Source organism: Hylobates moloch, unplaced genomic scaffold (genome assembly GCF_009828535.3).
Source record: "Hylobates moloch isolate HMO894 unplaced genomic scaffold, HMol_V3 SCAFFOLD_15, whole genome shotgun sequence".
In the NCBI taxonomy this organism is placed as follows: Eukaryota; Metazoa; Chordata; class Mammalia; order Primates; family Hylobatidae; genus Hylobates; species Hylobates moloch.
This window is the reverse complement of record NW_026652290.1, coordinates 27,056,548-27,082,290: the sequence shown is the minus strand read 5'-3', so window position 1 is coordinate 27,082,290 and position 25,743 is coordinate 27,056,548. Positions and strand designations below refer to the sequence as shown.

At 35.9% G+C, this 25,743-nt stretch overlaps 1 protein-coding gene across 5 annotated transcripts in view; it reads right to left on the bottom strand.

Moving 5' to 3' along the window:
• Positions 1 to 25,743, bottom strand: part of DNAH6 (dynein axonemal heavy chain 6) — a 342,612-nt gene that overhangs the window by 268,847 nt on the left and 48,022 nt on the right. For all 5 annotated transcript variants that reach the window (XM_058428736.1, XM_058428735.1, XM_058428738.1 and 2 more), the window contains exons 3-4: positions 17,212 to 17,385; positions 13,783 to 14,045 (exon numbers count right to left, since the gene is read on the bottom strand). In XM_058428736.1, the coding sequence (XP_058284719.1) occupies positions 13,783 to 14,045; positions 17,212 to 17,385 (437 nt within the window). The remainder of the gene's footprint in view (positions 1 to 13,782; positions 14,046 to 17,211; positions 17,386 to 25,743) is intronic.

Below are 25,743 nucleotides of genomic sequence, written 5' to 3'. Positions count from 1 at the left end.
CTTTCAGTCCTTGGCTCTACATTCTGAACCTGGAGTCCATGGTCCTTTATTTTATTTTATTACTACTACTACTACTACTATTATTATGATTATCTTTGAGATGGAGTCTCGCTCAGTTGCCCAGGATGGAATGCAGCCATGCAAACTTGGCTCACTGCAACCTCCGCCTCCCAGGTTCAAGAGATTCTCCTGCCTCAGCCTCTGAAGTAAGTGGGATTACAGGCACCCGCCACCATGCCTGGCTAATTTTTTTATTTTTAGTAGAGATAGGGTTTCACCATGTTGACCAGGCTGGTCTCGAACTGCTAACCTCAAGTGATCTCCCTGCCTCAGACTCCCAAAGTGTTGGGATTACAGGCGTGAGCCACCATGTCCGGGCCACAGCCCTTTAACACAGCCTTCAAGTTATTTGTGAAATCCCTGAAAATGTTGTATGGAAAATTCGTGTATATATGTATGATAAGTTTTTAAGAAATTGAACAAAATTCTATGTTTTGGGTCTGTTAAAAAAAAGTTAAGAACCACTGGTATAAATCATTTTTAGTTTTTAATTTCTATTTTCATTTTAATAAAACTGAGTAACAAAAATATTTTTAAAATTATGGCACACGGGACCAGAATGAAAGCAAACCCAAACCAAGAGCTGTTCATGTGAGCCTGCAAGGAGATGTGGGGGGCTGATGGTGCTGTGCAAAGTGGGAGAGGAATAGTCCCTCCAACTTCAGGGCTGCCACAGAAAACCTTCAACCTGCTCGGCTTTTACCTGATCCCACTATCTGACTTTTTGTCTGTGTTCTAATTAACGCACCCCAGAAATGTCTGGGAAAATGCCGGGTATTGCACAGGGCTGGTGAGGAATATGGAATACATTTTACATGTCTTTCTTTTTCTCGTTGTCAATAGCTAAAGATATAATTAGGGTATTCTTGGGGTGATTCTCTCTAAAATGTAAAACTTCAATTTGCCACTGAAATAGTAATCAACTTCAGATGTTTCATTAACATCAGGCATCAAAGCAACCTAAAAACAAGAACAAATTGCTGACCACGGGCCTGGTGCATGTCTGGAAAACTTGCTCTGTGTAATCTGTCTGCTACTGATGGCCCTTCTAGAAGATGGTAGCTGTGGTCCATGATGTTGAATTCTAACTTGGTGCTCAGTGCCACTTAGAAATTCCTTTTATTTGTATTTCTCTTCTTATCGCAGAACTTCATTCTCAAGCCTGCAAGCCTTTTCCTTCTTTACACATCTCTACTGTTCATTGAACAACTGAACACACGAGAGCCCTTTCAAAGGTTGGATCATCAGCATCAAAATCATCTGGGGTGCTTATTAAGAATCTAGATTTCTGAGTCCATCGCAGAATCAGAATCTTTAGGTATTCCAAGACTCAAGGATAGTGAGATGCCTGGGTGACTGCGATACACAATAATGTTTGTGAACCACCAAACTTTATTTCAAAACAAATAACAAAAAACATGTGAAGACAAGGCAAGCTCCCTCTCATATCTTCACTTGAAGTTCAACATACCATGTTTTTTCCCTCTGATTGTTTCTCTCATGCTTTCCTCCAAATGGAGATGGAGAGGTTTCACCTCACTTTTCTCTAACTCTCCCTAGTTTTTTGGTTTCTTTTCCTCCACATCTGAAAGTATGCAGAATGTCCCTTTAGCACATAGAAAATCTTTTCTTGACCCTGCCACCGTCTTAACTAAAATCCCACACTTTTCTTCTTCTTTTAAGTTTCCTTTATAATGGTGTGTGTCAATGGCCACATCCACCTTATCCATTCCTTCTTAGAGTTCCTGAAAAACGGTTTTGTTTCCTGCCACTCTAATGGAATTATTTTTCCAAAGATCAACAGGGACTTCCTTCAAGCCCAATCCAGTTGGTAGGTAGAAGGGGCCGCAGGGTCAGGAAGAGATTTGCTTAAAAGACAGTGTATGCACAGTTCTCTGTAATCCTATTCTTAGACTTTCCAGTTCATTACTGAGAGGTCATCCCCCAGATCTACTCCTTGGATTGGAGTGTTTTGCTCTACATGCTCTGCCTCCAAGTGTTTATCCATTTCAGGAGTTGAACTACGACTCCTATGATGATGACTGCCCCCTCGGCATTTCTTAGCACTCAGGATCAAACTTCAGCTGCCTCCTAGAGAGTGGTTTTGGATGTTTGTTCCACTAAGGCCTTTCTTTGAGGAGATAATCAGAAAAAGTAGGCTTCCTTTAAGAAACAAAAAGAAAACTTTTTTAAAATTCAACTGCTGTGTTATAAAATTCCTACATTTCAGATGAAGAAGATGACTTTAGGATCTAGTTAACTAGAGATCCTTGGATAGTTAACTAATTAGATTGAGATGGAAGTCTCAAATAAAATTATATTTAACTATGCTCTACTGCCTCATAATTGGAAAAAATATATGTAGTGCTTTCTTGCTGTTCAATGAAGATCAAGGGGTCCTTCGTCAAATTATTTTACAGTAGAACCTGTCTGTATCCATCTTAAATGAAACTAAGACTTCAAGACTTCTATTAGCTTCTGAAAGTATGTGTGTCTCATTTGAGATAACCATATGAACTGAGAGAATTTTGAGGCCCTTGTGGTAGGTCAATCATTGTCTTATTATTATTAGTCATTTCAGATATAAGTCAAAGTGAACCTACTTTGGGGCTTAGAACCCCTCTGGGGTTTAAAAAAATTTTTCTCCTCCTGAAATCAATTCATCGATTTCCAAAACAATAAAACCTCAATGTGATGTTATTTCAAATAGCAGTTCCATCTGTTATACACTGCAGTGATTGAAAATGTTTCTATTCATCCTTAAACCAATCGACCAGACTAATATTGCAGAAACATGGTTTGCCTCATGTGACTGTTGTGCTCAAGAACCTTGAATAGCTTCTTATTGCTCCTGTCATTAAATCCAAGTTATTTTCCCACGTATTTGTGGCACTCTCTTCCTGTTTCCCATTAGTTCCTTCTCTGTCAACACAAATCATCCTCTTCAATCAGGCTGATTTCCTCATCATATTCATCTTAGGCCATGCTCGAATGCATACATCTGTCTTTGTTCCCTGTTACCTCCTGCTTCTTTCAAATTTCTGATATCTACAAGAAAGAGAGTTATTCTTTACCTGCTTTAAGGCTGAATTAGATAAGCTCTTGTGGCCCTACATAACTCTAAGTTGTCTATTTTCATTATTACATGGTTTTAAAGTATTATGATTTGGGTGTATTCACTGAACAAAGGTAAGCAAGCAAGTGCCTGGGAAGAAATAGGCCTGAGTTCTGCATTTATCAACCTCAATCTGTTTGATGATGGTCCTTGCCATGACTCAATATGAGACTAGATCTAACCTAACCTGTGGAAGACAAATGCTTGCTTCTGGTTTGATTAACCAAAGATGGCAAAATATCTGATAAAGAACTCTTTTTTACCTGGAAAATTAAACAAAAGTAAAACTAAGAGGAAACTTCCAAGTTTCATCACTAGGAGAGTGCTCGATGGTCAATGTTTCTCAATGTATGGTCCTTGGAAGAGCAGCATGAGCACTATGTGGGAATTGCACATTCTCAGGCTCCACCCTAGGCCTGTTAAATCATCTAGGGGTTTAACCATCTGTGTTTTAGCAAGTCTTTTAAGGCTTGAGAAATGCTGCTGTAGGTCCATGATGCATAACTCTGATTGAATCTTAGAATCAACTGGCAAGTTTTAAAGAAAAGCTGTTGCTCAGGCTCCACCACAGACTGATGAGATAAATCATAAGTAACTGGAAGTAGAGCCTGGGTGATTCTAATGAGCAGCTAAGGCTAAGAGCCACTGCTCTAGGTTCTTCAGATTTTTGTATGAAATGAAACCATCATCCACTAAATCACCATAGCTCCAGAGCAGTGCCAGGATGTGTGTGCATGTATGTTTGTGTGTGCATGTGTCTGAAGGAAGGGTAGGGAGACAATCTGGAGTCTAGATCTAACTGTATTGGGAAAAAATAGATCTAATGTAAACCAGGGAAGAGAAATTCTTGTTTTATTTCTGGTTTGATTAACCAGAAGGAGGGTTTTTGATTATTCCAAATGAAAATCCAAAGGGCCCATAGTGTTTCCACTTGCTGACTCAAATTTGACTTAATAGATTTAAATTTCTTCGTAGATTAGCCTAAGAAAACTGCCATTGTGTTAGACAACCTGGTGAGGTTTTTTTGATAATATGGCTTCAAAGTGATCTGTTTCTTATTGCATAATACATATATACCTCATTCTAAAGTTTTTAAAAAATAATTATAACTTCACACATAAACTAGAATGCCTCTACTTCAGAAGGTTTCAAGCTGGCATCTGTGTTTTCTGTTCTTGGCCACTAAATAGTAATATAATTTAAAGGATAAAATAGCTTTAGCGTGAAATTTTAAAAGCTGCCTTAAAAGTACTTCTAACAAGTTTAGAAACAACCAGAGACCAAAATTAGTTGTTTAGAAGGAACATGTCCTAAGCTTAGAGTAGAAGTTGATATAGTTCTAATATCCCAAGTCATGTACTTGTCTTCCAAGATTCTAATTGGAATCCTAATCCTAACTACTGACTTAACAAAGTTTCTCAAATTTACATATCACAGAACACATCTGTTAACCATCTATCAATTAGAATCATTTAGGTCTAATGTTCTTGGAAAGACACATTGGGAAACACTGAGGTATAGGAGACATGGTGTCCTGTTTCATGGCATTCTGTGGACCCAAAAGATGCTCAGATTTTGGGGAAGGCTCTGCCATACAATCTGAACTATCTGTTAGATTTTAATAGCTTTAAACTTGACATTGCACAGAGAATGAAATCATAGAACTGAAAGATGGGAGCATCAGACATTATTCTGAATTTCCTACTGCAAATCACAAAACAATATCAAATAGAAAAGTCTTTAATCTATACCTCAATTTTCTTATCTTTCCATTATATATAATGCCATTCTAATAGGATGTTTATGAGGAAGAAAGAACACTAATGTACAGAAAGCACTTGGCACAATGCCTAACACAGTGTGTGTGACACAAATGCAGGAGTAGTTGTCATTATGAGGATGAGTATATTAAGTGGTGTGCATGAGGACTTGGATTCTAAAATCCAAATAATCTGAATCTCAGCTCCATGACTCACTAGCTATATGAACTTAATTCTGTGACTTTCATCATTTGTAAAATGGGTATATCAATCCTACCTACCTTAAAGAGTTGCTGTGGAGATTAAATGAGCTAATACATATAAAACATTTAGAACAAGATTTGGCATACACTATAGTTGGTGTTAATACTATCATGTTGCAGTACTCATCCATTAACACTGCAAAGACTTAGTACCCCACTATGCCTTATAAAAGCACCCACAGTTCCTTACTAGTGTGAGCAAGTTTATATTTCAATGGCCAAAACAAAAAACAGCAAAATGTGAATTTATATAATTGAAATAATGGTGAGGTGAAGGGTTACATAGATATGAAAAACACCTATCATCTACTAGGGAGAGAATTTTCTAATATCAACAGTGGGTCCTTTTATACCAACCTGAAAAAGGAATACTTAAAAATTGCCTCACCAGGGGTCTTCTTAGATCCAACTAAATGTTAAAACTCACAAGACTTTCATATACTTCTATTTGGCATCCATCTACTCAGAAAAACCCGGAACCACTTATTGCCTTCAGGGCAGCATCAGACGTTCCTTTCCCATTGGAGTCCTTGCAGCAGTCTAATAGCCACCTGGGAGCTATCTTCTCCCTAGGTGTCAACTCAGATGCAAAAAGATGAGATCCACATTGAGTGCATATGAAAGCCACTGTGGCCAAAAAGCCTTATTACTCACAGGAGCCAACATCTCTTGCAATAACCCCATAAGCATAGATTTCAGCGTTCCTACAGGGCACATGCTCAGAAAAAAAGAATCTGAACTATGGGAAGTCAAAAGCTATGACGCCCCATAAGGTATTTATAATTCTTTCTTAGTTCCTCCTAATGCAGCTATAATTTACTAATCGATGTCATTTTTATCATAAGCAATGTTTCCTATAAACAAGCAACATTTAACTCTTTTTAGGTTATCGAGGGTACAGAACTGCAGGATTAGCCAAAGGTCAGATTCTTATGCAGGAGAAAATCATTCTACAATCCTCTAGCACAAGGCTTCTCAAACTTGGAATGTTATAAAACCCATGCAATGATAACATTTTATAAGGCCCAGTGATATAAAGGCTTAGTGAAGACATTAATTACAATTTCATTATATAATACGACAAATAAAACACAATGCACATAATATATGGGATTATATAATTTTTAATTTGGGACATAATTATCCCAAATTAGGGATATATTTAATTTGATAAAACTTCCAATTATGTCTAGCTCATAAGCAACCACAGCTGTGACCATAACTTTTTTGAAGTAGCTACATCATGTCTAATCAAGACATGATGAATGATCTAAGTTCTTGGTAGTCACTACTCCTAAGAAATTTTGTAAAAGTAGCAGGCAGCAAATGGCAGAAGATGATTTATTTATTGTTTTGTCTCTGACAGATAAAAACTCCCTTTTCCACTAGTCAAAATTTGGATACCTTGTTCTCCTGAAATTATTCACCAAAGGTACCACCATTCTTTAACTCTTAACAGTTGTTACTTGTCTTTCTTTGATGCAGTGTTGACATTTCTTGTAATGATTTTAGAAACAATGGTGAAGATTTCTCTCAAACACAGACAGAAGTTACTCTATTTGACTTAATAATCTTTCTTTAGGTTCAAATCCACAGCAGTGTCTAAAAAATCATGAGAACCATTTTAAACATTACGTTTCCCAAGTTGAATTTTTGCTGTCGATTCCTAATCTTTGTCAGTAAGTGTTAATATATTTCCTGGCAGCTGCCGTAATTTTTCAGTTAAGCTATTCAGGTGGTCAAATGTCAATTAAGTAATCCAGGTGTGTAACTAAGAACTAACCTTTACTAAATCTGCAAAGTTGGATCATTTGCAAAATACTTCCCAATTCTTGATAAAACTCATCCTTTGGATTGCCAATGCACTTAACTATGAAGCAACAAAAAATGGTATTCTGTTCTCAGTTTTTGTAGAAAGCTAAAAACAAATGGTTAAGTGATTGACAGCTTGGATTTTATCATGGGCATCATTTTGACAATATTTTTAAATTTGTAATTCATAATTTTAGGAAACCATTTACATATGGAAGTCCCTCTGCAAATAACATATTACTTGAATACCAGTGTTATCAGAGTAAACCTTGGTTGTAACAAACATTTTTAAGAAGTATTTTCATAATACCTCATTTGCCTTGAATATTTAATCCCCAGAGAGTTTTTTTTCGTCTTCCTAAACAAAGTTCTTCCAGACATTTCACCTCAGAGACTCTAAATAGTGCTGTTGTCTAGCAGTTACTAATGTCTATAGATTCATCAATATGCAATTAAATATTGCAATAAAACTTTAATAATGTCTTGGATTATGATCATCTATATCATCTAATATGTTGGTCTACTAATGATGTTATTGATTTTTTTTTTGCTTTTCTGGTTCCAAGTAGTATAAAAAACTTCCACACAAGCTGGTAAAATCGCAATTCTACAATAGTGATTCATTCTGATGTTAGATATTATGTGTTCTTGCACTCCTAGCTTCTTGAGCTTCTTTATCTGATACTAATCTAAAAACAGAAATTTGTTTCATATTTTGTTCTTGTAATGCTTTTAAAAGCTCAAACCCTTTTCTGGGTGGGGTGGATATCTCTGATAAGGTGTTGAAATAACTTGTTTGACACCACTGATTGATAACATTTTTATACAAATAAGATATTTAGGCAAAAGGACAGGTCTATTACTGTAGTTTACAAATCTAAGTTTGAGATAATCCTAATTATGCTGCCTAATTTCTCATCTCTTTTGACTTCTGTGTTTGCCATATAGATCTGATAGTTTTCTAGCTTTAACAGAAAATTTTCCTTATAAATGAGCAAAAAGATAAATATCTGTCAAAATTAAATCCATATTACCATAAAGTATTTAAGAGAATTGTAGATCTTAATATCAGCAAATGATTTAAAATTTTTTAAAAACTCAAGGATGTGGTAAGAAAATATAAAGTATTGGTATATAGGTTTCATTAATTTAAGAAGTAAAATTAAAAACATTAAAAAAAAACATTACTTACACTCATATAGGATCAAAAAGATCCTTGAAAATTACAAAAGCCTACAGTGCTCTTTACCAAGATAATTTTATTAGAATATGTTTTCTAATAAAGAAATGTTATTTCTAATGTTAAATCTAATATGTTATTCTATTTGACTTAATAATCTTTCTTTAGGTTCAAACCCACAACAGTGTCTAAAAAATCACGAGAAGCAGTTTAAACATTACATTTCCCAAGTTGAATTTGAAAATTAAGCTTTGAAAAATTATTTTTTAAGTTTTAAAAACAATTCATTATGAAATTCAATTAAAATTCAGATTTTTCCCAGTTGGTAACATCAAAAACCAAACAAGAAGAAAGGAGGAAAGAAGGGATAGAAAAAATAATCAGAAACATCTTGTTGCTTATTTTTTTAGGAACACCTAATATTGTGTCAAAAGGAAAACACACAAAAAAAGAGCAAATGAAATTAAATAAAAAAGAACGAGGATTTCTTTGTGTTTCTCATATACACAAAACAAAGAGTTTTGCTGATAAACTGAGTTTGTCTTAGAAACCAAAAGGAACTGTTTACAGTAACAATCAAACTCAGTGGGATGGTTCAACAGGAAGGTGGCAGAGGCTGTGTTGTATTCCCACTATAGAGCTGCTCTCTGGCAGAGGGGAATACACTAGTCTTACCCACGGAAATATTTTCTGAATTCAGGAAGTTTGACAAGGTAAACCATACAAATATTAGAAAAATAAAATTTCACCCGTGGTAAATTTCTGAGTGATTGTGTTTCTTTTTTTTTAAATAAGTTTTTACCATCATAAACAACTAGGGCACACTGGGAGTCACTTGCTTGGCTGCAGTACACTCCTTGCGAAGCTTTGCTTTATAGCTGTGTTAAACATTTAGCATCTGGAACCACTGACTGGGCATTTGATACTCACTCAGACCATCAGTTTTATGTAAATTTTGTGAGGGTCTCATCACAAATTTTAAAATAATAGCCATAATTTAAAAAAAATTAGTAACAAAGTTCTCTTTAGCCATCTAAATGATGGGTAGTGTGAGCCACAGATGAGGGTTCACACACAGCTAGCTCCTTTTCCCCGTTATAATTTTTTAAAAAAATTAAAAGATCTTAAATAACAACCTTAGTTCTTTGGAAATGAGACCATGTAACTAGAACATCTGTCACATAGTTCTGGACCTCTAGACAATCTATGGATCCAGAATTTTTTGATCATTTCACTGGAGTCTGCTTTTAGCACTGAATTAGATGGTAAGCCAATAAGTACATTATGCTATAAAGCTGCAAGGCTGAGTGTTTCAATTTAGAAAATGGAAGTAAACAAATTCTTATCAGCTCTTTGGTTAAATTTGGATTGAAAAGTATCTCCTCAGGTTTTTGAGTTTAAATATGATTTTTGGATAGATATGCCCACTAATACATGATCAATTATTTTCCTCCAACTAGTAAAATCATAAGATGCTGGAAAGAGCCAAATCTGTCCTAAGGTACATTTGCCATATACACTAGAATTCAGTCAGCCTAAAATTCCAATATTGTATTCTTATCTTCAAAATATTTTGGCACCAAAGTGATACGCTGTCTACTCAAAATATTGAACGTATCCCTAAGACATGACCCTTGAGCAAGCCCCCTAAAATCATAGAAATGGTCTTTATTAGTAATATTAGTTTCACAAAATGTTTTAAATCTTACTCTTCATTTCCTGCATATTTCATGATCGAAATAAAATCTTTTACTTGCTATTTCACTGTATGACCATGGAAAAGTGAATAGTTAGTATCCTTGATTTGATGAGATCCACAATTTTCACTCTCTGTCAATGCTAAGTCAAAAATGAGAGGTTTACTGTTGTATGCGAATGTTGTCTCTGAGCAGGGCAAAGCCTTTCTTGCTGCACACACAGCTAACTGCTCAGACACTACTGATTCCTACATGCCTTTTGCAGTCTAAATCCCTGCTCACAACTAAATGAAAAAACTCTTCTATAGCACAGGTTTTTAGTGATAATTGGAAAAAAAATTGTCAAGCATATTTTTCTCATATGTGTACTGTATTTATGGCAAACACTGATATCTGCATTGCACATTTGTGATTAAAGCAAAATACCTGTCAGCACACTTTATAATGATGTGCATAGAGTTAGTTAATAAGGGAATTTTGCAAATAACTTATAACTTATTCTATTTTCTCTCTAAGCATACCTTGCCATAGGTGCTTCAGCAATAGCATGACCTATCATTTTAAAAAGTTTTTTGCCATAAGAAGTGCAACTTTAAATGATTTCCATAGTTTAGATCTCAATTTCACCTCTATTTAGTTCCATACTAAGAAACATTATTTTGCATTTTGCTCACATATTTTTTCTGGAAAAATTCAATAGGCTTATCAGAGAGAAAGATTATTGCTCTAGATTGAAAGATTATAAAAAATGCTTCCACAGCTTCACCACATTTGTTGGGTAGTAAAGACATTCTTCAACAGCAAACTCACAGCCTTACAGTTATTTTATCACATTACTTTTAAAAGGAGTTTGGTATAACATGACTTCATCTTGTTGACACAGTATATACTATGTTTAACTTCCAGTTTAGCTGCTGCCAACTCCATAGCATCCAAATAATTGTCTTTACTCACAAGGTTTATGATATTTGGAATTCAAGTTAGGGAGGAAAATTTAACATCAAACCCTAAACTGCAATAATGATAACAAACCATGATTCCAAAATATCTTTTTAAATGAGAACTTACATATTACTATTAAGTGTCACTTCTGTGAGTCCAAAAAAGTATAAAACATCAACTCAATTTCCCTAGTAGAAGTGCTCATTAGTCTAGAAATAAATCTCCAGAACTGAACAAAAGCAGTTTTCAGTCTCCGCTTCAATACTTTATATTGTGCTGGTAAATAGATGAGAATCAGTTCTACGTGGGGCAAAATTTGGCTCTTCTCACAGTGCAAAATGAACATCACAAATAGCACTCTTTGATATCTGGGTTATTAGATGATTATTTTTTTTTCCTGAAGAGAAAACTGCGAAAACATTTTCACATATGAATCAAGAATTATGTTTTAAAATCACCAAATAACCCACTTTCCATCAGTTTCCACTTAAGATCTACAAGTTCTTCACCAAAAACTTACAAAGAACTATACAAGGGAGTAAAGTAGTGGTAGGAATGACAATACTATTAAGGGTTTTTTTTTTTTTAATTGAAGGGCTTTAAATTACATTATATGTTAATTCTTCCATCTTAAAAAATGAATTCTCTCATGTTGGAAAAATCCTCTTTTTTTACCCCAATTCTCTTTCGTCTACCTTCTCTTCTCCTTTTGACATCCTAAAATTAATGTATCCGAACCCAAACATGTATTTTTCCCTGATTATTCTGCTCCATTCAGTCTTCTATGCCTCAGTTGTAAAAGGAAAATAAATCTTGGGGCCCCCAAATCACTAAACTAAAGGTAAAAGTCAAGCTGGGAACTGCTAATGGCAAACCTGCCTCCCATTCTATTCAAAGTGACCCCTGTGCTCACTGGGATAAATGCACATTTCATTGCCTCATTTGGAAAGGCTAATCAGAAACTCAAAGGAATGTCTCTCATCTACCTATGACCTGGAAGCTCCCTCCTTGCTTTGAGTTTTTCCATCTTGGCCTTGAGTTGTCCCACTTTTCCAGACTGAACCCATGTACATCTTACACATATTAATTGATGTCTCGTGTCTCCCTAAAATGTATAAAGCCAAGCTGTGCCGGTACTACCTTGGGCACGTGTCATCAGGACCTCCTGAGGCTGTGTCATGGGCGTGCATCCACAATCTTGGCAAAATAAGCTTTCTAAATTAACTGAGAACTGTCTCAGATTTTCAGGGTTCACAGTCAATAGCAACTCTACCCCTCTTGCTCAGACAACTGGATCATTAAACTTATCCTATACTCCTTTCTGGTTGTCTACCCTACATAATGTCTGTAAAGACATCCCATTGGCTTCACCTTCTAATTGTTTTCAGAAGCAGATTTCTTACCACTTCATCATCCCCAGTCCCTTTCTCCCCTGAGTAACTACGGCCTTCAATTTGTCTTCCTGTTTCAACCCTTGTTGCCTCAAAGCCTATTCTTCACACAGCAGCGAGAATGGTTCCTTAAAAAATGTAAATCAGATCATGACACTTTTCTGCCCAAAATCCTTCCATGGTTCTCCATTGTTGTAGCCAACAAGGTCTTGTGCGATATATCCTTTATCTCTTGTTCACTCTACTGTAGTCACACCAGCCTCCTCTTTGCCCTTTGAGCATGCCAGGTCTGCTCCCAGTTCAGGATGTTTGTATTCATTTTCCTGCTGCCTGGAATGCTCATAACTGCACCACCACATAATTCATTTATTCTCTTTCAAGTCCTTGTTCAAATGACAACTTCTCAATGTGGCCCACCCTGACCACCCCAGTTAATTCACAACCTCTTCCCCAGCACTCCCAATCCTCTTTGCCTCTATTTTTTTCCTCCAATACTTACCACATTTTAGTATTCTACATAATTTACTCATGTATGGTTTAGTATTGCCATCCTCTGCTATAATGTCAGTTCCATGAGGGCAACAATTTTGATATGGATGGTTTACTAATGTGTCTCAAGCACGTAAAACAGTTCCTGCTACAGAGATCATGCTCAACAAATTTTGCTGAACGACTGCATTTTCATAAGCATTTCTGTTCTTCCTACAAGTTATTGTTCACTGCTGTTAAGCTCTTTAAGATTTACAACAAATCTGTCATTTTAAATTTTGATTAAAAAGCTTTTCTTCTCTACCCATTTTCTGCAGCAGGAGAGCTGCCCTCAGTGTCACCTTCTCAATTGAAACTATGGTGCTGAATAAGGGAGAATAAGAGAGCCATGAATGGGGAAGGTAGCTCAATGAATTTGGTGGTGAAGCTAAACTATTACCACCATCAAGAAAAGACTGTCTCAAGAACTGCTGTCAGTCCAACTAAATAACAGAGGAAAGCCAGTATCATCTTTAAGTCCTACTATTATCTGTTGTGCTGAACTTTAAAGCAACTTGCAGACTCACAATTATGTGACTTCCAACTATATCAACAACAAATGTGTGGCAACAACACACAGAAAGTAAGTGTGTGTATATTATTCATTTATATGAATACCCTAAGTTATCAAGCTTACTTTATTAAAAAATCCTTATTTCTACTCTATAAAGCAAAGGTGAAATAACATGAAAAACAAATCGTGCATCATCTACTTTTTATATATTGCCATCCTCTTTTCTCAATAATCATAAAATATCAAAAATACATTTGTAATACTGATTAAAAATATATGGCATAAAATTACATAAATATATGAGAAGCTCAATAGTGCAGATAAGATAGTTAATGTTTCTAAATAAAGGGAAGATAAATGAAAAAATATAAAATTGTTGTGATTAGGATTCATTTATCATTGAATAACCAAAATTATATTTGATGATATTATCATTAATATCCAATCAATTATGAATAATATGTGCAATCTTATTTGTAATTTTTATGTTAAAGAAATTGCATCATAAAAAAGAACTCACTTTAGATTATATGCATCATATTCAATGGATGATCTTGGCACTGCAGGGATCATATAAAGAAATCCAAGATGTTCATTTTCACGTATTATTTTAATGATTTGCAAGGGATCACGAATGTTGGCTTCAACAACGTCTTCTCGGTTGTCGAAAGTGTACTTAGGGTAAGCTGAAGATGTAGTCCCGAAGAGACCTCTTTTCCCAATACCAGGAAGTGGCAGTTTAGGAGGAAAGGGAGAGAACACCTCAACATAGGGCTGATGAATCTAAACAAAGCCAATTTTTGAAAAAAAAAATGAGTCTTTGCATACACACACACACAAGAGCAACAAAATATTACTGTCAAGGACTAATTGCCATATTGCATGATATGTCTAGGGCTCAAAGGCAAGCATTTTGGCACTGAAAATTTTCAAACTATTGTTAGGCAATCATATTCCTTCTCAGTACTCGCTATCCAGATACGCATCCTTTTTCCACAAAGCAGTACCAGTTTCAGCGTCCATTGCCTTCTCCTCTCCTTTAACTCAATGTTTATTACATCAAAATATTACCAGGTCTTTGATGTCCATGAGAGCCCTCTTCCCTCCTTGCTTAGTTGCTCTGCATCTATCTTTTCTGGGGCCTCTCCTCCCAACCTCCTCCTCTATTCTGACCACCTTGAAGCTCTTCAGTGAGTCAAGTCTTGGACAGCTGTTATTGTAACTCATAATAACTTTACTTCTTTGTGAATATGAGGGGCGGTTATATTGAGTGTTGGGAATCACTATGCGGTAGCCTTAGAGAAGCACTGATTTTATCAACTAATATTGGCTGTTCTTTAGACCAGTGCTTCTCAAACTTTAAATGTGCAATGAATTACCCGGGGTTCTTATTAAAATGCAAATTTTGATTCAGTACAGCTAGGGTGGAACCTGAGATTCTGCCTTTCTAACCTGCTTTCAGGGGTTTGGATCCTGCTGACCATGGACTACACTTGGAGCAGCAAGGCTGAGTCCCACCGTGCCATGCCCACATACTCCAGCTTTGCTCTACTCTCTGGGCTTCACTGTCTGTGCTCTCAGTGCCACTCACACCCCCCAAAAAACTTGGGTGGCATCACCCATATCTGTCCCTCCCATGGAGGAGGTTAATCACTGTGTTTGAAGAAATTTGACACTAACTCCAAAGGTAATCACCTTGCCTCTCTGACAGTATAGGAGTAGCTGGCTTTAAGATAAAAGTCACTATAGTAGACCTGCTTTGTTGAATAACTATTGTAAATATATGCATGAGTATTTTATTGCCTATTAACATAGCTGGCAGAGGCTGCCATTTCTGCAGGGATTTATTACTACAAGCTCTGTAGAACAACTTCTCCAGAAAATCTGTACTCACAGGGAACATTATACCCCAACTCTGATTAAATATACTCTGTTCAACAGCAGTTTGACAACGCCTAGCAAGTTCAGAGCTGAAGGAAACACATCTTTGAACGTAAAAGGTAAAATGTGTGTCTTTGACTTCTTGGCCAGGGATGGCAGCAATAACACTGTTCTCTTCTGAGAATGAATAGGCCAAACCTGAACCAGAGAAAACACACATCACCTTATCTCAATGTTGCAGTGAGGGCTAGTCCACTTTAGTATTTTTATGAGACTAAAGTGTTACTGTTTTAACAGAAAATGCATTTATTTTATTTGTTCTAGTCTTTAAAAAGTCTTACTGCATTCTAAGTGGAAGACTTCTTCCATAACAGGGTTACATATTTTCCTCTGAGCCCTAATTTCTCATTATGTAACTCAGTGGGAAAATGTGATTCACATTTTCCTCCCATGGAGGAGGTTAATCACTGTGTTCTGCTATGTTCTTTAGCAGTAACATAGGTTCAGATTTGGGGGTGGGAAATAAAGAAAGCATTTATTCATAAACTGTACAATGTAGTACTCCCCTCTGATGATGCCCCGTACAATTTGATAAGTCAATTTCTTCCTTGATTAACAGAGGTCTCCAACTTTCCTTCCTGCCTGCCTTCCTTTATCTCCCAGGAAATCCTCCTTGCTGCATTTCTATTTGAAACTCATTCAGATAAATCAATATCTGAAAAAATTAGCTTTTTCTCAGAATAAATACCTTTCTTATTTTATGTAAAACATCCCATTTTCCATATTTCTCTTTAATTCCTAACTCTTTGCTGAGTTCTTCACTGAGTGACAGCTACAACCAGGAAGCATAGCTCACAACCTAACATTCCTTTTCAGCCCCACTTTTATCCCAGATGTCTACACACGTTCTCTCCTTTTCTTTAAATTCAAATCTTTGAAGCCCTCTTTATGCCAAATGAATTAATTTACAGGCAATTAAATCTTTCCTGGCTCAGATCTTTTCTGGAGAAAGAGCTCCCTCTGGCTCCACTTCACAGATACCATAGCAACTGAGGCTTTATAATTCCATCTAGTTCATCATATGATTTCATTCTTTCAGGATGATCTCACCCAAACCCAAAGTAAGCTCCTGCCCATCTAGCTTCTCCTAAAGCTCGCACCTCTCTCATCTTATCTATGTCATTAACTTTACACTCATTCTCCTCAGCTTAGTGCAACTCCCAAAGGTGGCTTTTTATTCACTGACTGGCCCCCCGATGGCCAGGTGTAAGAGTCCCTTTTATTTAGTTTTTCATTATTTTGTACCTTAAACAACCAAGGAGAGCTCTTATACCCCAGTGTGCTGAGTGTTCACTTGTCCACCTACCTACCTCTAGACTCTGAAATCCTTGAGGACAGACCTTGTCCTCAACTGTGCACGTCTAGCAGTTCTAATCCAATGCTTGGACTCAAACCAGCACTCAATGTGTGACTGTCAAAGTTATCCTCTCAACCAAAAGCTCAGAGAAATCTTGGCTCTACGGGTATCTTTACTGTAGGTATGCCTTTCATATTTTCTTCTCTTATTTTTTTTCTTTAATTATCTAGAGCTATTCATTTAAAGGCAAGCTCTGGTGATTTCTTCCCCAAGCTACCATTTCTTTATGCCTTTCAAGGCAACTTCCTTGCTCTACAACTCTTACCAGCTACACAAATTGTCTTTCTAGCTGGCTTCGTCTCCATTTTATTGCCCGTCACCAGGGTCTTCAAAGATTACCATTTTTGGTAAAAATGATGAAAATTTCAAAAAAGTTATAATAACATTCAAAATACTATTATGTCTTCTTTATCACACAAAAGAAGGTCAGAAGGCACTGTACAGATGCTGAAAGTTTCCTTTATGATTTCCTTCCACTGTAAGAGTTTTCCTTAAGTAGGAAGAATGAAGAAATGTTATATTTCCCAAACTCATTATGCAACCTTATAGAAAATGACTTTGCTTCTATTCTTATGAGTTAAAAGCATGTTAGCAATGCTATACAAAACAAAATTAAGTTAAAAGAATCAATTAAGTATTTTAATATTATACCTGCATTTTTTTCACAGCATCTTGATGCTCAAGAAACTGAGTAGATGATGTGGCAAAACTTTTTTTTGCTATGCTTACTGGACGTTTAATGATTCCGGCAGTCATTAACTCAAATCGGTTCTGTTCATGTATGTATTCTGGCTGCTTATGATCTTGGTAGACTTTTAGCACTGGCTTTGGGAAATAGAGAGACATGTTAATCTTTATTAACATTCGTATAAACTTGTTTTATTTTTCACTACCTTTGGACTCTTTCTCCTGTTGGAAATTGATCTCCTTGGACTAATTTCCTATCAAAGATGCAGTCCTAATAGTTAAGTACCACCATTGCCTGTCCCTGGCCTATTGCTTGAGTAAGACTTTTCTACCTAGCTTCCATTAATTTTATACTTGAAATTATCAATGAATACTTACAAGAATAAATTACAACAGAAAAGGCTCAGAAGTATGAAATCATATACTCCCTAATTGTCCATTACAAACCCCCATGATTTACTAATACTGCTACTATGGGAAGTGCACAATTCTCCCACCAAAATCAAAATCAGCAATCACTTCTCATAGCCATAACTTATTGAAGATCTAAAAAAAATAGGTGGCATTATCTTAAGCTATTCAACTGAAAATTATGGCAATAAAACTCAAGCTTTTAACATAATAAAGTGAAGAATTCATTATAATGGCTTTTTGTTACTAAGCATTATGAGTTTATCATAATAGCTAGTCTCTCATATACTGGGATAAGAAAAAAAGGCTTGAGATTAAGTAAAGGGAACAGCAGTTAACTTCTCAGTTAAACTGCGCTTGGTTTTAGATAAAAATCCCTTTTGAGCAACTCACTGAAGAAGGGAAAAGGCTAGTTGTTGCTACAGAGATGAAGGAGAGCTAAGTTATATAATAGTGCTAAAAAGGAATAGCGAACAGGATCACAAGTTGAGAACAAGAAGAAAAAATGTCTGTTTACACAGGGTGACTTCACAGAGACCAAACAATGATCTATAAAAATGATGTTAAGATTAATGCACATTTGGAAAACCCTTCTCTGAAACCTACTGAAATGAATAAGGAAAACAAATAAGCAAATGTTGAGGGATTTCATTACCACCAGATCTGCCTTACAAGAGATCTTGAAGAAAAGCATTAAATACAAAAAGAAAAGTCTATTACCAGCCAATACAAAAACACACTTAATTATATACACCAGTGACACTTTAAAGCAACCACGCAAACAAGCCAGTGTAATAAACAGCTAACAACACAATGACAGGGCTAAATCCACACATATCAACATTAACCTTGAATGTAAATGGGCTAAATAACTTATTTGGCAAGTTGGATTAAAAAAGCAAGACCCAATGATATGCTGTCTTAAAGAGACCCATCTCACATGCAATAACACCCAAGGACTCAAAAAAAGGGATGGAGCAAAATCTACCAAGCAAATGGAAAACAGAAAAAAGCAGGGGTTGCAATCCTAATTTCAGACAAAACAGACTTTAAACCAGCAAAAATTAAAAAAAAAAAGACAAAAAAGGGCATTACATAATGGTGAAGGGTTCAATTCACGAAGACCTAACTATCCTAAATATATATGCATGCAACACAGGAACACCCAGATTCACAAAAGCAAATTCTTAGAGACCTACAAAGTGACTTAGCTCCCACAGAACAATAGTGGGAGACTTCAACACTCCATTGATAGTATTAGGCAGATCATCAAGTCAGAAAATTAACACAGATATTAAGGACCTGAACTCAACATTGAACCAAATGGATATGATAGACCTCTATAGAACTCTCCACCCCAAAACAGCAGAATATACATTCTTCTCATTGCTGCATCTTCTAAAGTCAACCACATGATCAGACATAAAACAATCCTCAGCAAACGCAAAAGAACTGAAATTATGCCAAACACACTCTTAGACCACAGTGCAATAAAAATAGAAATCAAGACTACTAAAATTGCTCAAAACTATGCAATTACATGGAAAATAAACAACCTGCTCCTGAAAGAATTTTGGGTGAATAATGAAGTTAAGGCAGAAACTAAAAAGTTATTTGAAACTAATGAGAAAAAAGATACAACATACTAGAATCTCTGGGACACAGTTAAGGCAGTGTTCAGAGGGAAATTTATAGCACTAAATGCCCACATAAAAAAATTAGAAAGATCTCAAATTAACAACCTCACATCACAACTAAAAGGACTAGAAAAGTGTGAGCAAACCAACCCCAAAGTAGCAGAAGACAAGAAAGAACCAAAATCAGAGCAGAACTGAAGGATATTGAGAAATAAAAAAAATTGAAAAGATTAAAAAATCCAGGAGCTGGTTTTTTTGAAGATGTTAATAAGACAGATAGGCCATTAATAGCTAGATTAATAAAGAAGGAAAGAGAGAAGATCCAAATAAACACATTCAGAAATGACAAAGGGGATATTATTGCTTACCCCACAGAAATACAAATAACCATAAGTGATTACTATGAATACCATATGCACATAAACTAGAAAACCTAGAGGAGATGGATAAATTCCTGGACACACACACCATCCCAAGATTGAACTAGGAAGAAACTGATTCCCTGAACAGACCAATAATGAGCTCTGAACTCGAGTCAGTAATAAATAGCCCAGCAATGACCAGATGGATTCACAGCCAAATTCTACCAAATGTGCAAAGAAGAGCTGGTACCACTCCTAATGAAATTATTCTAAAAAAAATTGAGGAGGGGGGACTCTTCCCCAACTGATTTTATGAGGCCAGCATCATCCTGATGTGAAAACTTGGCAGAGACACACACACACATAAGAAAACTTCAGGCCAATATCCTTGACAAACATTGATGCAAGAATCCTCAACAAAATGATTACAAATCGAATCCAGAAGCACATAAAAAAACCAATCCATCATGATCAATTAGGCTTTATCCCTGAGATGCAAGTTTGTTTCAACATATGCAAATCAATAAATGTAATTCATCACAGAAACAGAACTAAAGACAAAAAAACCATGATTATCTCACCAGATCCAGAAAAAGCTTTTGATAGAATTCAATATTCCTTCATGTTGAACACTCAATAAACTAGGTATCAAAGAAACATACCTCAAAATAACAGCCATATATTACTCACAGCCAACATCACACTAAATTGTTAAAAGCTGGAAGCATTCCTCTTGAAAACCGGCACAAGATAAGGATGCCCTCTCTCACCACTCCTATTCAACATAGTATTGGAAGTCCTGTCCAGAGCAATCAGGCAAGAGAAATAAATAAGGGGCATCGAAATAGGAAGAGACAAAGTCAAACTATCCCTGTTTGCAGATGACATGATTCTATATCTAGAAAACCCCATAGTCTCTGCCCAAAAGCTTCTTCAGCTGATAAACAATCTCAGCAAAGTTTCAAGATACAAAAATTAATGTACCAAAATTACTAGCATTCCTGTACACCAACAGCAGTCAAGCCAAGAGCCAAATAAGAAACCCAATCCAATTCACAATTGCCATATAAAAGAATGAAATACCTAGGAATATTTTAACCAGGGAGGTGTAAGGTCTCGACAACGAAAATTACAAAGCACTGCTCAAAGAAATCAGAGATGACACAAACAAATGAAAAAACATTCCATGCTCTCCATGATAGGAAGAATCAGTATCATTAAAATCGCCATACTTTGCAAAGCAATTTACAGATATAAGGCTATTCCTATCAAACACAAATGACATTCTTCACAGAACTAGAAAAAACTATCTTAAAATTCATATGGAACCAAAAAGGAGGCTGAATAGCCAAGGCAATCCTAAGCATAAAGAAGAACACTGGAGGCATCACGTTACCTGACTTCAAACTATACTACAGGGCTACAGTAACCAAAACAACATGGTACTGGTACAAAAACAGACATGTAGACCGACAGAACAGAATAGAGAGCCCAAAAATAAGGCCACACACGTACAACCATGTAATCTTTGACAAAGCCAACAAAAACAAGCAATAGAGAAAGGACTCCCTATTTAATAAATGGTACTGGGATAACTGGCTACCCATATGCAGAAGATTAAAAATGGACCCTTTCCTTACACCATATACAAAAATTAACTCAAGATGGATTAAAGACATAAATGTAAAACCCCAAACTCTAAAATCCCTGGAAGACAACCGAGGCAATACCATTCTGAACATAGGAATTGGGAAAGATTTCATGACAAAGATACCAAAAGCAATTGCAACAAAATCAAAAATTGACAAATGGGATCTAATTAAACTTAAGAACTTCTACATAGCTAAAGAAACTATCAACAGAGTGAAAAAACAACCTACAGAATGGAAGAAAATATTTGTAAGCTATGCATCTTTGAAGGTCTAATATCCAGAATCTACAAGAAATTTAAATCTACAAAAAAAAAAGCCCATTAAAAAGTGGGCAAAGGACATGAACAGACACTTTTCAAAAAAAGACATAGACATAGTGAACAAGCATATGAAAAAAAGCTCAATATCACTGGTCATTAGAGAAATGCAAATCAAAACCACAATGAGATACCATCTCACACCAGTCAGAATGGCTATTACTGAAAAATTAAAAAATAGAAAAATAAATTATGGAATATTCACACAATCAGATACTATGCCACCACTAAGTGTAAAAAGCTAGATGGAGAGTATTGTATTTATTTGTAATATGAAAAATAAAATAATAAAAAATTAAAATAAAAAATAAAAAATAACAACTATTGTGGAAAGCAGCGTGGTGATTCCCCAAATAGCTAAAAGCAGAACTCCCATTCGAGCCAGCAATCCTACTACTGGGTATATATCCAAAGGAATATAAATCGATCTACCATAAAGACACATGCATGTGTATGTTCCTTGCAGCACTATTCGCAATAGCAAAGACATGGAATCAATCTAAATGCCCATTATTGGTAGACTCGATAAAGAAAATGTGGTATATATACACCATGAAATACTACACAGTCATAAAAAACAAGATCATGTTCCTCACAGGAACGTGGATGGAGCTTGAGGTCATCATCCTTAGCAACAGAAAACCAAGTATCACATTTTCTCACTTATAAGTGAAAGCCAAATGATGACAACACATGAACAAAAAGAGAGGTACAACAGACACTGGAGTCTACTTGACGGAGGAGGGTGTGAGGAAGAAGAGGAACAGAAATAGCAACTATTGTGTACTACACTTAGTACCTGAGAGATGAAATAATCTGTACAACAAACCCCCATGACATCAGTTTACCTATGTAACAAATCTGTACATATATCCCTGAACCTATAATAAGCGTTAAAAAAATTACACATAAAAACACTAGCTGCATCCTGTGTGAAGGTGCAGTTTCACTTATGCAGATCAGGCAACAAAAAGTTGAAAGAGATTATAGTAAAACTTAGGTTAAGGGTGAAAACGCAATTTAATTTAGGCAACATGTGTACATTGGATTGAGAAACTGGTTTCCAGGTAAAATATGTGTGAATTAAGTAAAATTATATGTTAAATATAATTATATGGAAATTAATATATAATTAAATATAATTATACATATATGTAATTTTTTCATCAACTCCACAACACCACTCACAGGGCCCTATCTCATAGGAATATAAGCACCAGTACAAAAGGATAATACAATTTTACTGTACCATTTGAAATACTGGCAAAACAACCTGAATGTCTCAAAAGAGGAGAATGATTTAGTAAATTATGGAATATTCATACAATCAGATACTATGCCATATATATATATAAATATGAATTTGTAATATGAAAATATTACAAATAAACACAATTACAAATTGTAAGTTTCATACATTTGTAAAATTACAAAATTACAAATAAATTTGTATAAAATTGTTTCAGCATGGACAAAAGTAAGAAAGGACATGTCCTGGATTTTGTCAATGTTAGATGGCATGGGGGGTCAGAGATTGGGGCATTTGGAGATAAGGAAAAAATGTAAAAGAAGAAGAATAGAAAAGAAAGAGAGTAGGAGAAAGAGGGGTAAGGGGAGAGAGAGAGGAGGAAGAAAAGAAGAAGGAAGAGGAGGGGAAAGAAGCAGGGGGGAAGAGGAGAATAGGAAGAAGAAGAAGGGGAAGGGAAAGGGAGAGGAGAAGGCAGTCGAGGGGAGGGAAGTCAATAACAAAAATACATCTTTACCCACTCTATAAAAAGAAGTCAAACTACAGACGCCCACACATGTGAAATTTGTCACTAGACTATTAAGCTACTTTCTCTCTGCATGGTGAAACTTCAGGTCATTTTCACTTTTTTCCTTACTATTTTTTAATATTGTATGAATTATTTTATTCATGTATTATTTATACTGTGCAAGTTGCGTTAGTATATAACATACTGCCTCAAACTTAGTAACCTAAAAATTAACATTTATTTTGCTAAAAATTCTGTAATTTAGGCAGAGCTCAGTGGGGACAGCATCAATGCCTCAGCTGGTGCCCAGTGGAGTAGAGGCAAGCTGTCCCCACTGAGCTCTGCCTAAATTGCAGATGTCTGGCAGTTGATACAGGCTGCTGGCTGAGACTTGTTCAGATAACATCTCCTCAGAGAGACCTTTCCAGTCAACCAATCTAAAGCAGTCTCTTCTGAGTCTCTACCACAGTCCGTGTGCTCTTTTCTTTTTTTAGAAACAGGATCTCGCTCAGTCACCCAGGCTGGAGTGCAGTGGTATAAGCACAGCTTACTGCAGCCTCTATCTCCTGGGCTCAATGACCCTCTCCCTTTGCCTCCCAAAGTGCCAAGATGACAGGCATGAGCCAATGCGTTCGGCTTTTTTTTAAATAGTTACTATCACGAGGTGAAATTGTTCAGTCTGCTTATTTAGAATTACTAGAATGTCAACATGAATCTTGTCTGCTTTGTTCATTTTTGTTCATTTGCCTTGTTCATTCCTCAGAGCATGGCTGAAACCCTGGCACGCAGTAGGCACAAAACAAACTTTTAATATACATGAGTAGATGACATTGGTGACAAATTGAACAACTTTAATCATCAATGGTTAGTGATACACTTTTGTCAAGTGAAGGCAAATACGTCGGAGAGAAATAGATGTAAAAAGGTTAATCCTAATTCCATGGGAGAAAAATGGGAAGGAGGACTTGGTGCCCCACACAACATGTGGTGGCACAGGCACACTGAACCCTGGGGAAGAGGAGGGCAGCAGTCAGTGCCACATCCACCGTGCAAATAAAGGTTCAGTGTCAAACCAACAACAATGGTGACCTTGCATTTTGTGTTGATTCCATTTGTATTGGTTTTGTATTTTCTTTGTATTTAAGGTGTCAATTTGTTTATTAACAATTAGAATTAATTCCTAGCATAATAGTTATTTCACACAAAGTAACATCAAATAAAAAACAGCAAATCGGCACTATGGATCAAGAATGCTTTCCTTGAAGAGATATCAGTACTCAAAATTAAGTTTGAGAAGCAATGAAATAAGGATTAATATCCATAACATATTTTTAAAAACTTAAAAATAGATGATAAAGACAACTTATTTATTTATTTATTTTTTATTTTTTTGAGATGGAGTTTCACTCTTGTTGCCAAGGCTGGAGTACAATGGCGCAATCTCGGCTCACCATAACCTCTGCCTCCCGGGTTCAAGCGATTCTCCTGCCTCAGCCTCTCGAGTAGCTGGGATTACCGGCATGCACCACCATGCCCAGCTAATTTTGTATTTTTAGTAGAGGTGGGGTATCTCCATGTTGGTCAGGCTGGTCTCAAACTCCCGACCTCAGGTGATCCACCTGCCTCAGCCTCCCAAAGTGCTGGGATTACAGGCGTGACCCACCGTGCCTGGCCCAAGACAACTTAATTTTAAAGTGGACGAAGGTTATGAACAGATAATCCACATATTAAGTAATGGATGTGGTGACGAAAAATGAATAAGATGCAAATTATAACAACGTGATGCCATTTTTAACATATCAATGTAGCAAAAATAAAAAAAAAACTTATAGCACCAGGTTTGGTAAAGATGTGGGCAAACAGGCCCTCTCGTACACTGTAGGTGAAAAGGTAAATTTCTAGAGGGCAATTGGGTAACGTTTTTTGAAATTAAAAATGTACATATGACCTAAAGATACCATTTCTAGGAATGCATCTTAATGTGTACAAAGACAATGTCATTCAACACAGCATTATCTAAAATAGCAAAATAAAAACAAAATAAACAAAACCAAATAAAAGCAAAACAAAAAAACAAAAATGAAATTACTTGAGCTCACATCAATATGAGACCAGTTAACCAGTACTATGTTATGGCACCTCTATGCAACAAAATACAGTGTAGCTGTTAGAAAAGACACCTCTATATGCAAGGATTAGAAACATTCCTACATGTTTAAGTGAAATAAACACCTTTGAGATCAGTATTTATTGTATAATCTTAAAACTATTTATGTTTATAGACACAAATATATGTGCAAATACATTTGAATAAACAAAACAGTCTGAAGGGCACACCAGTAATGATGGTAGCTAACGTCTAA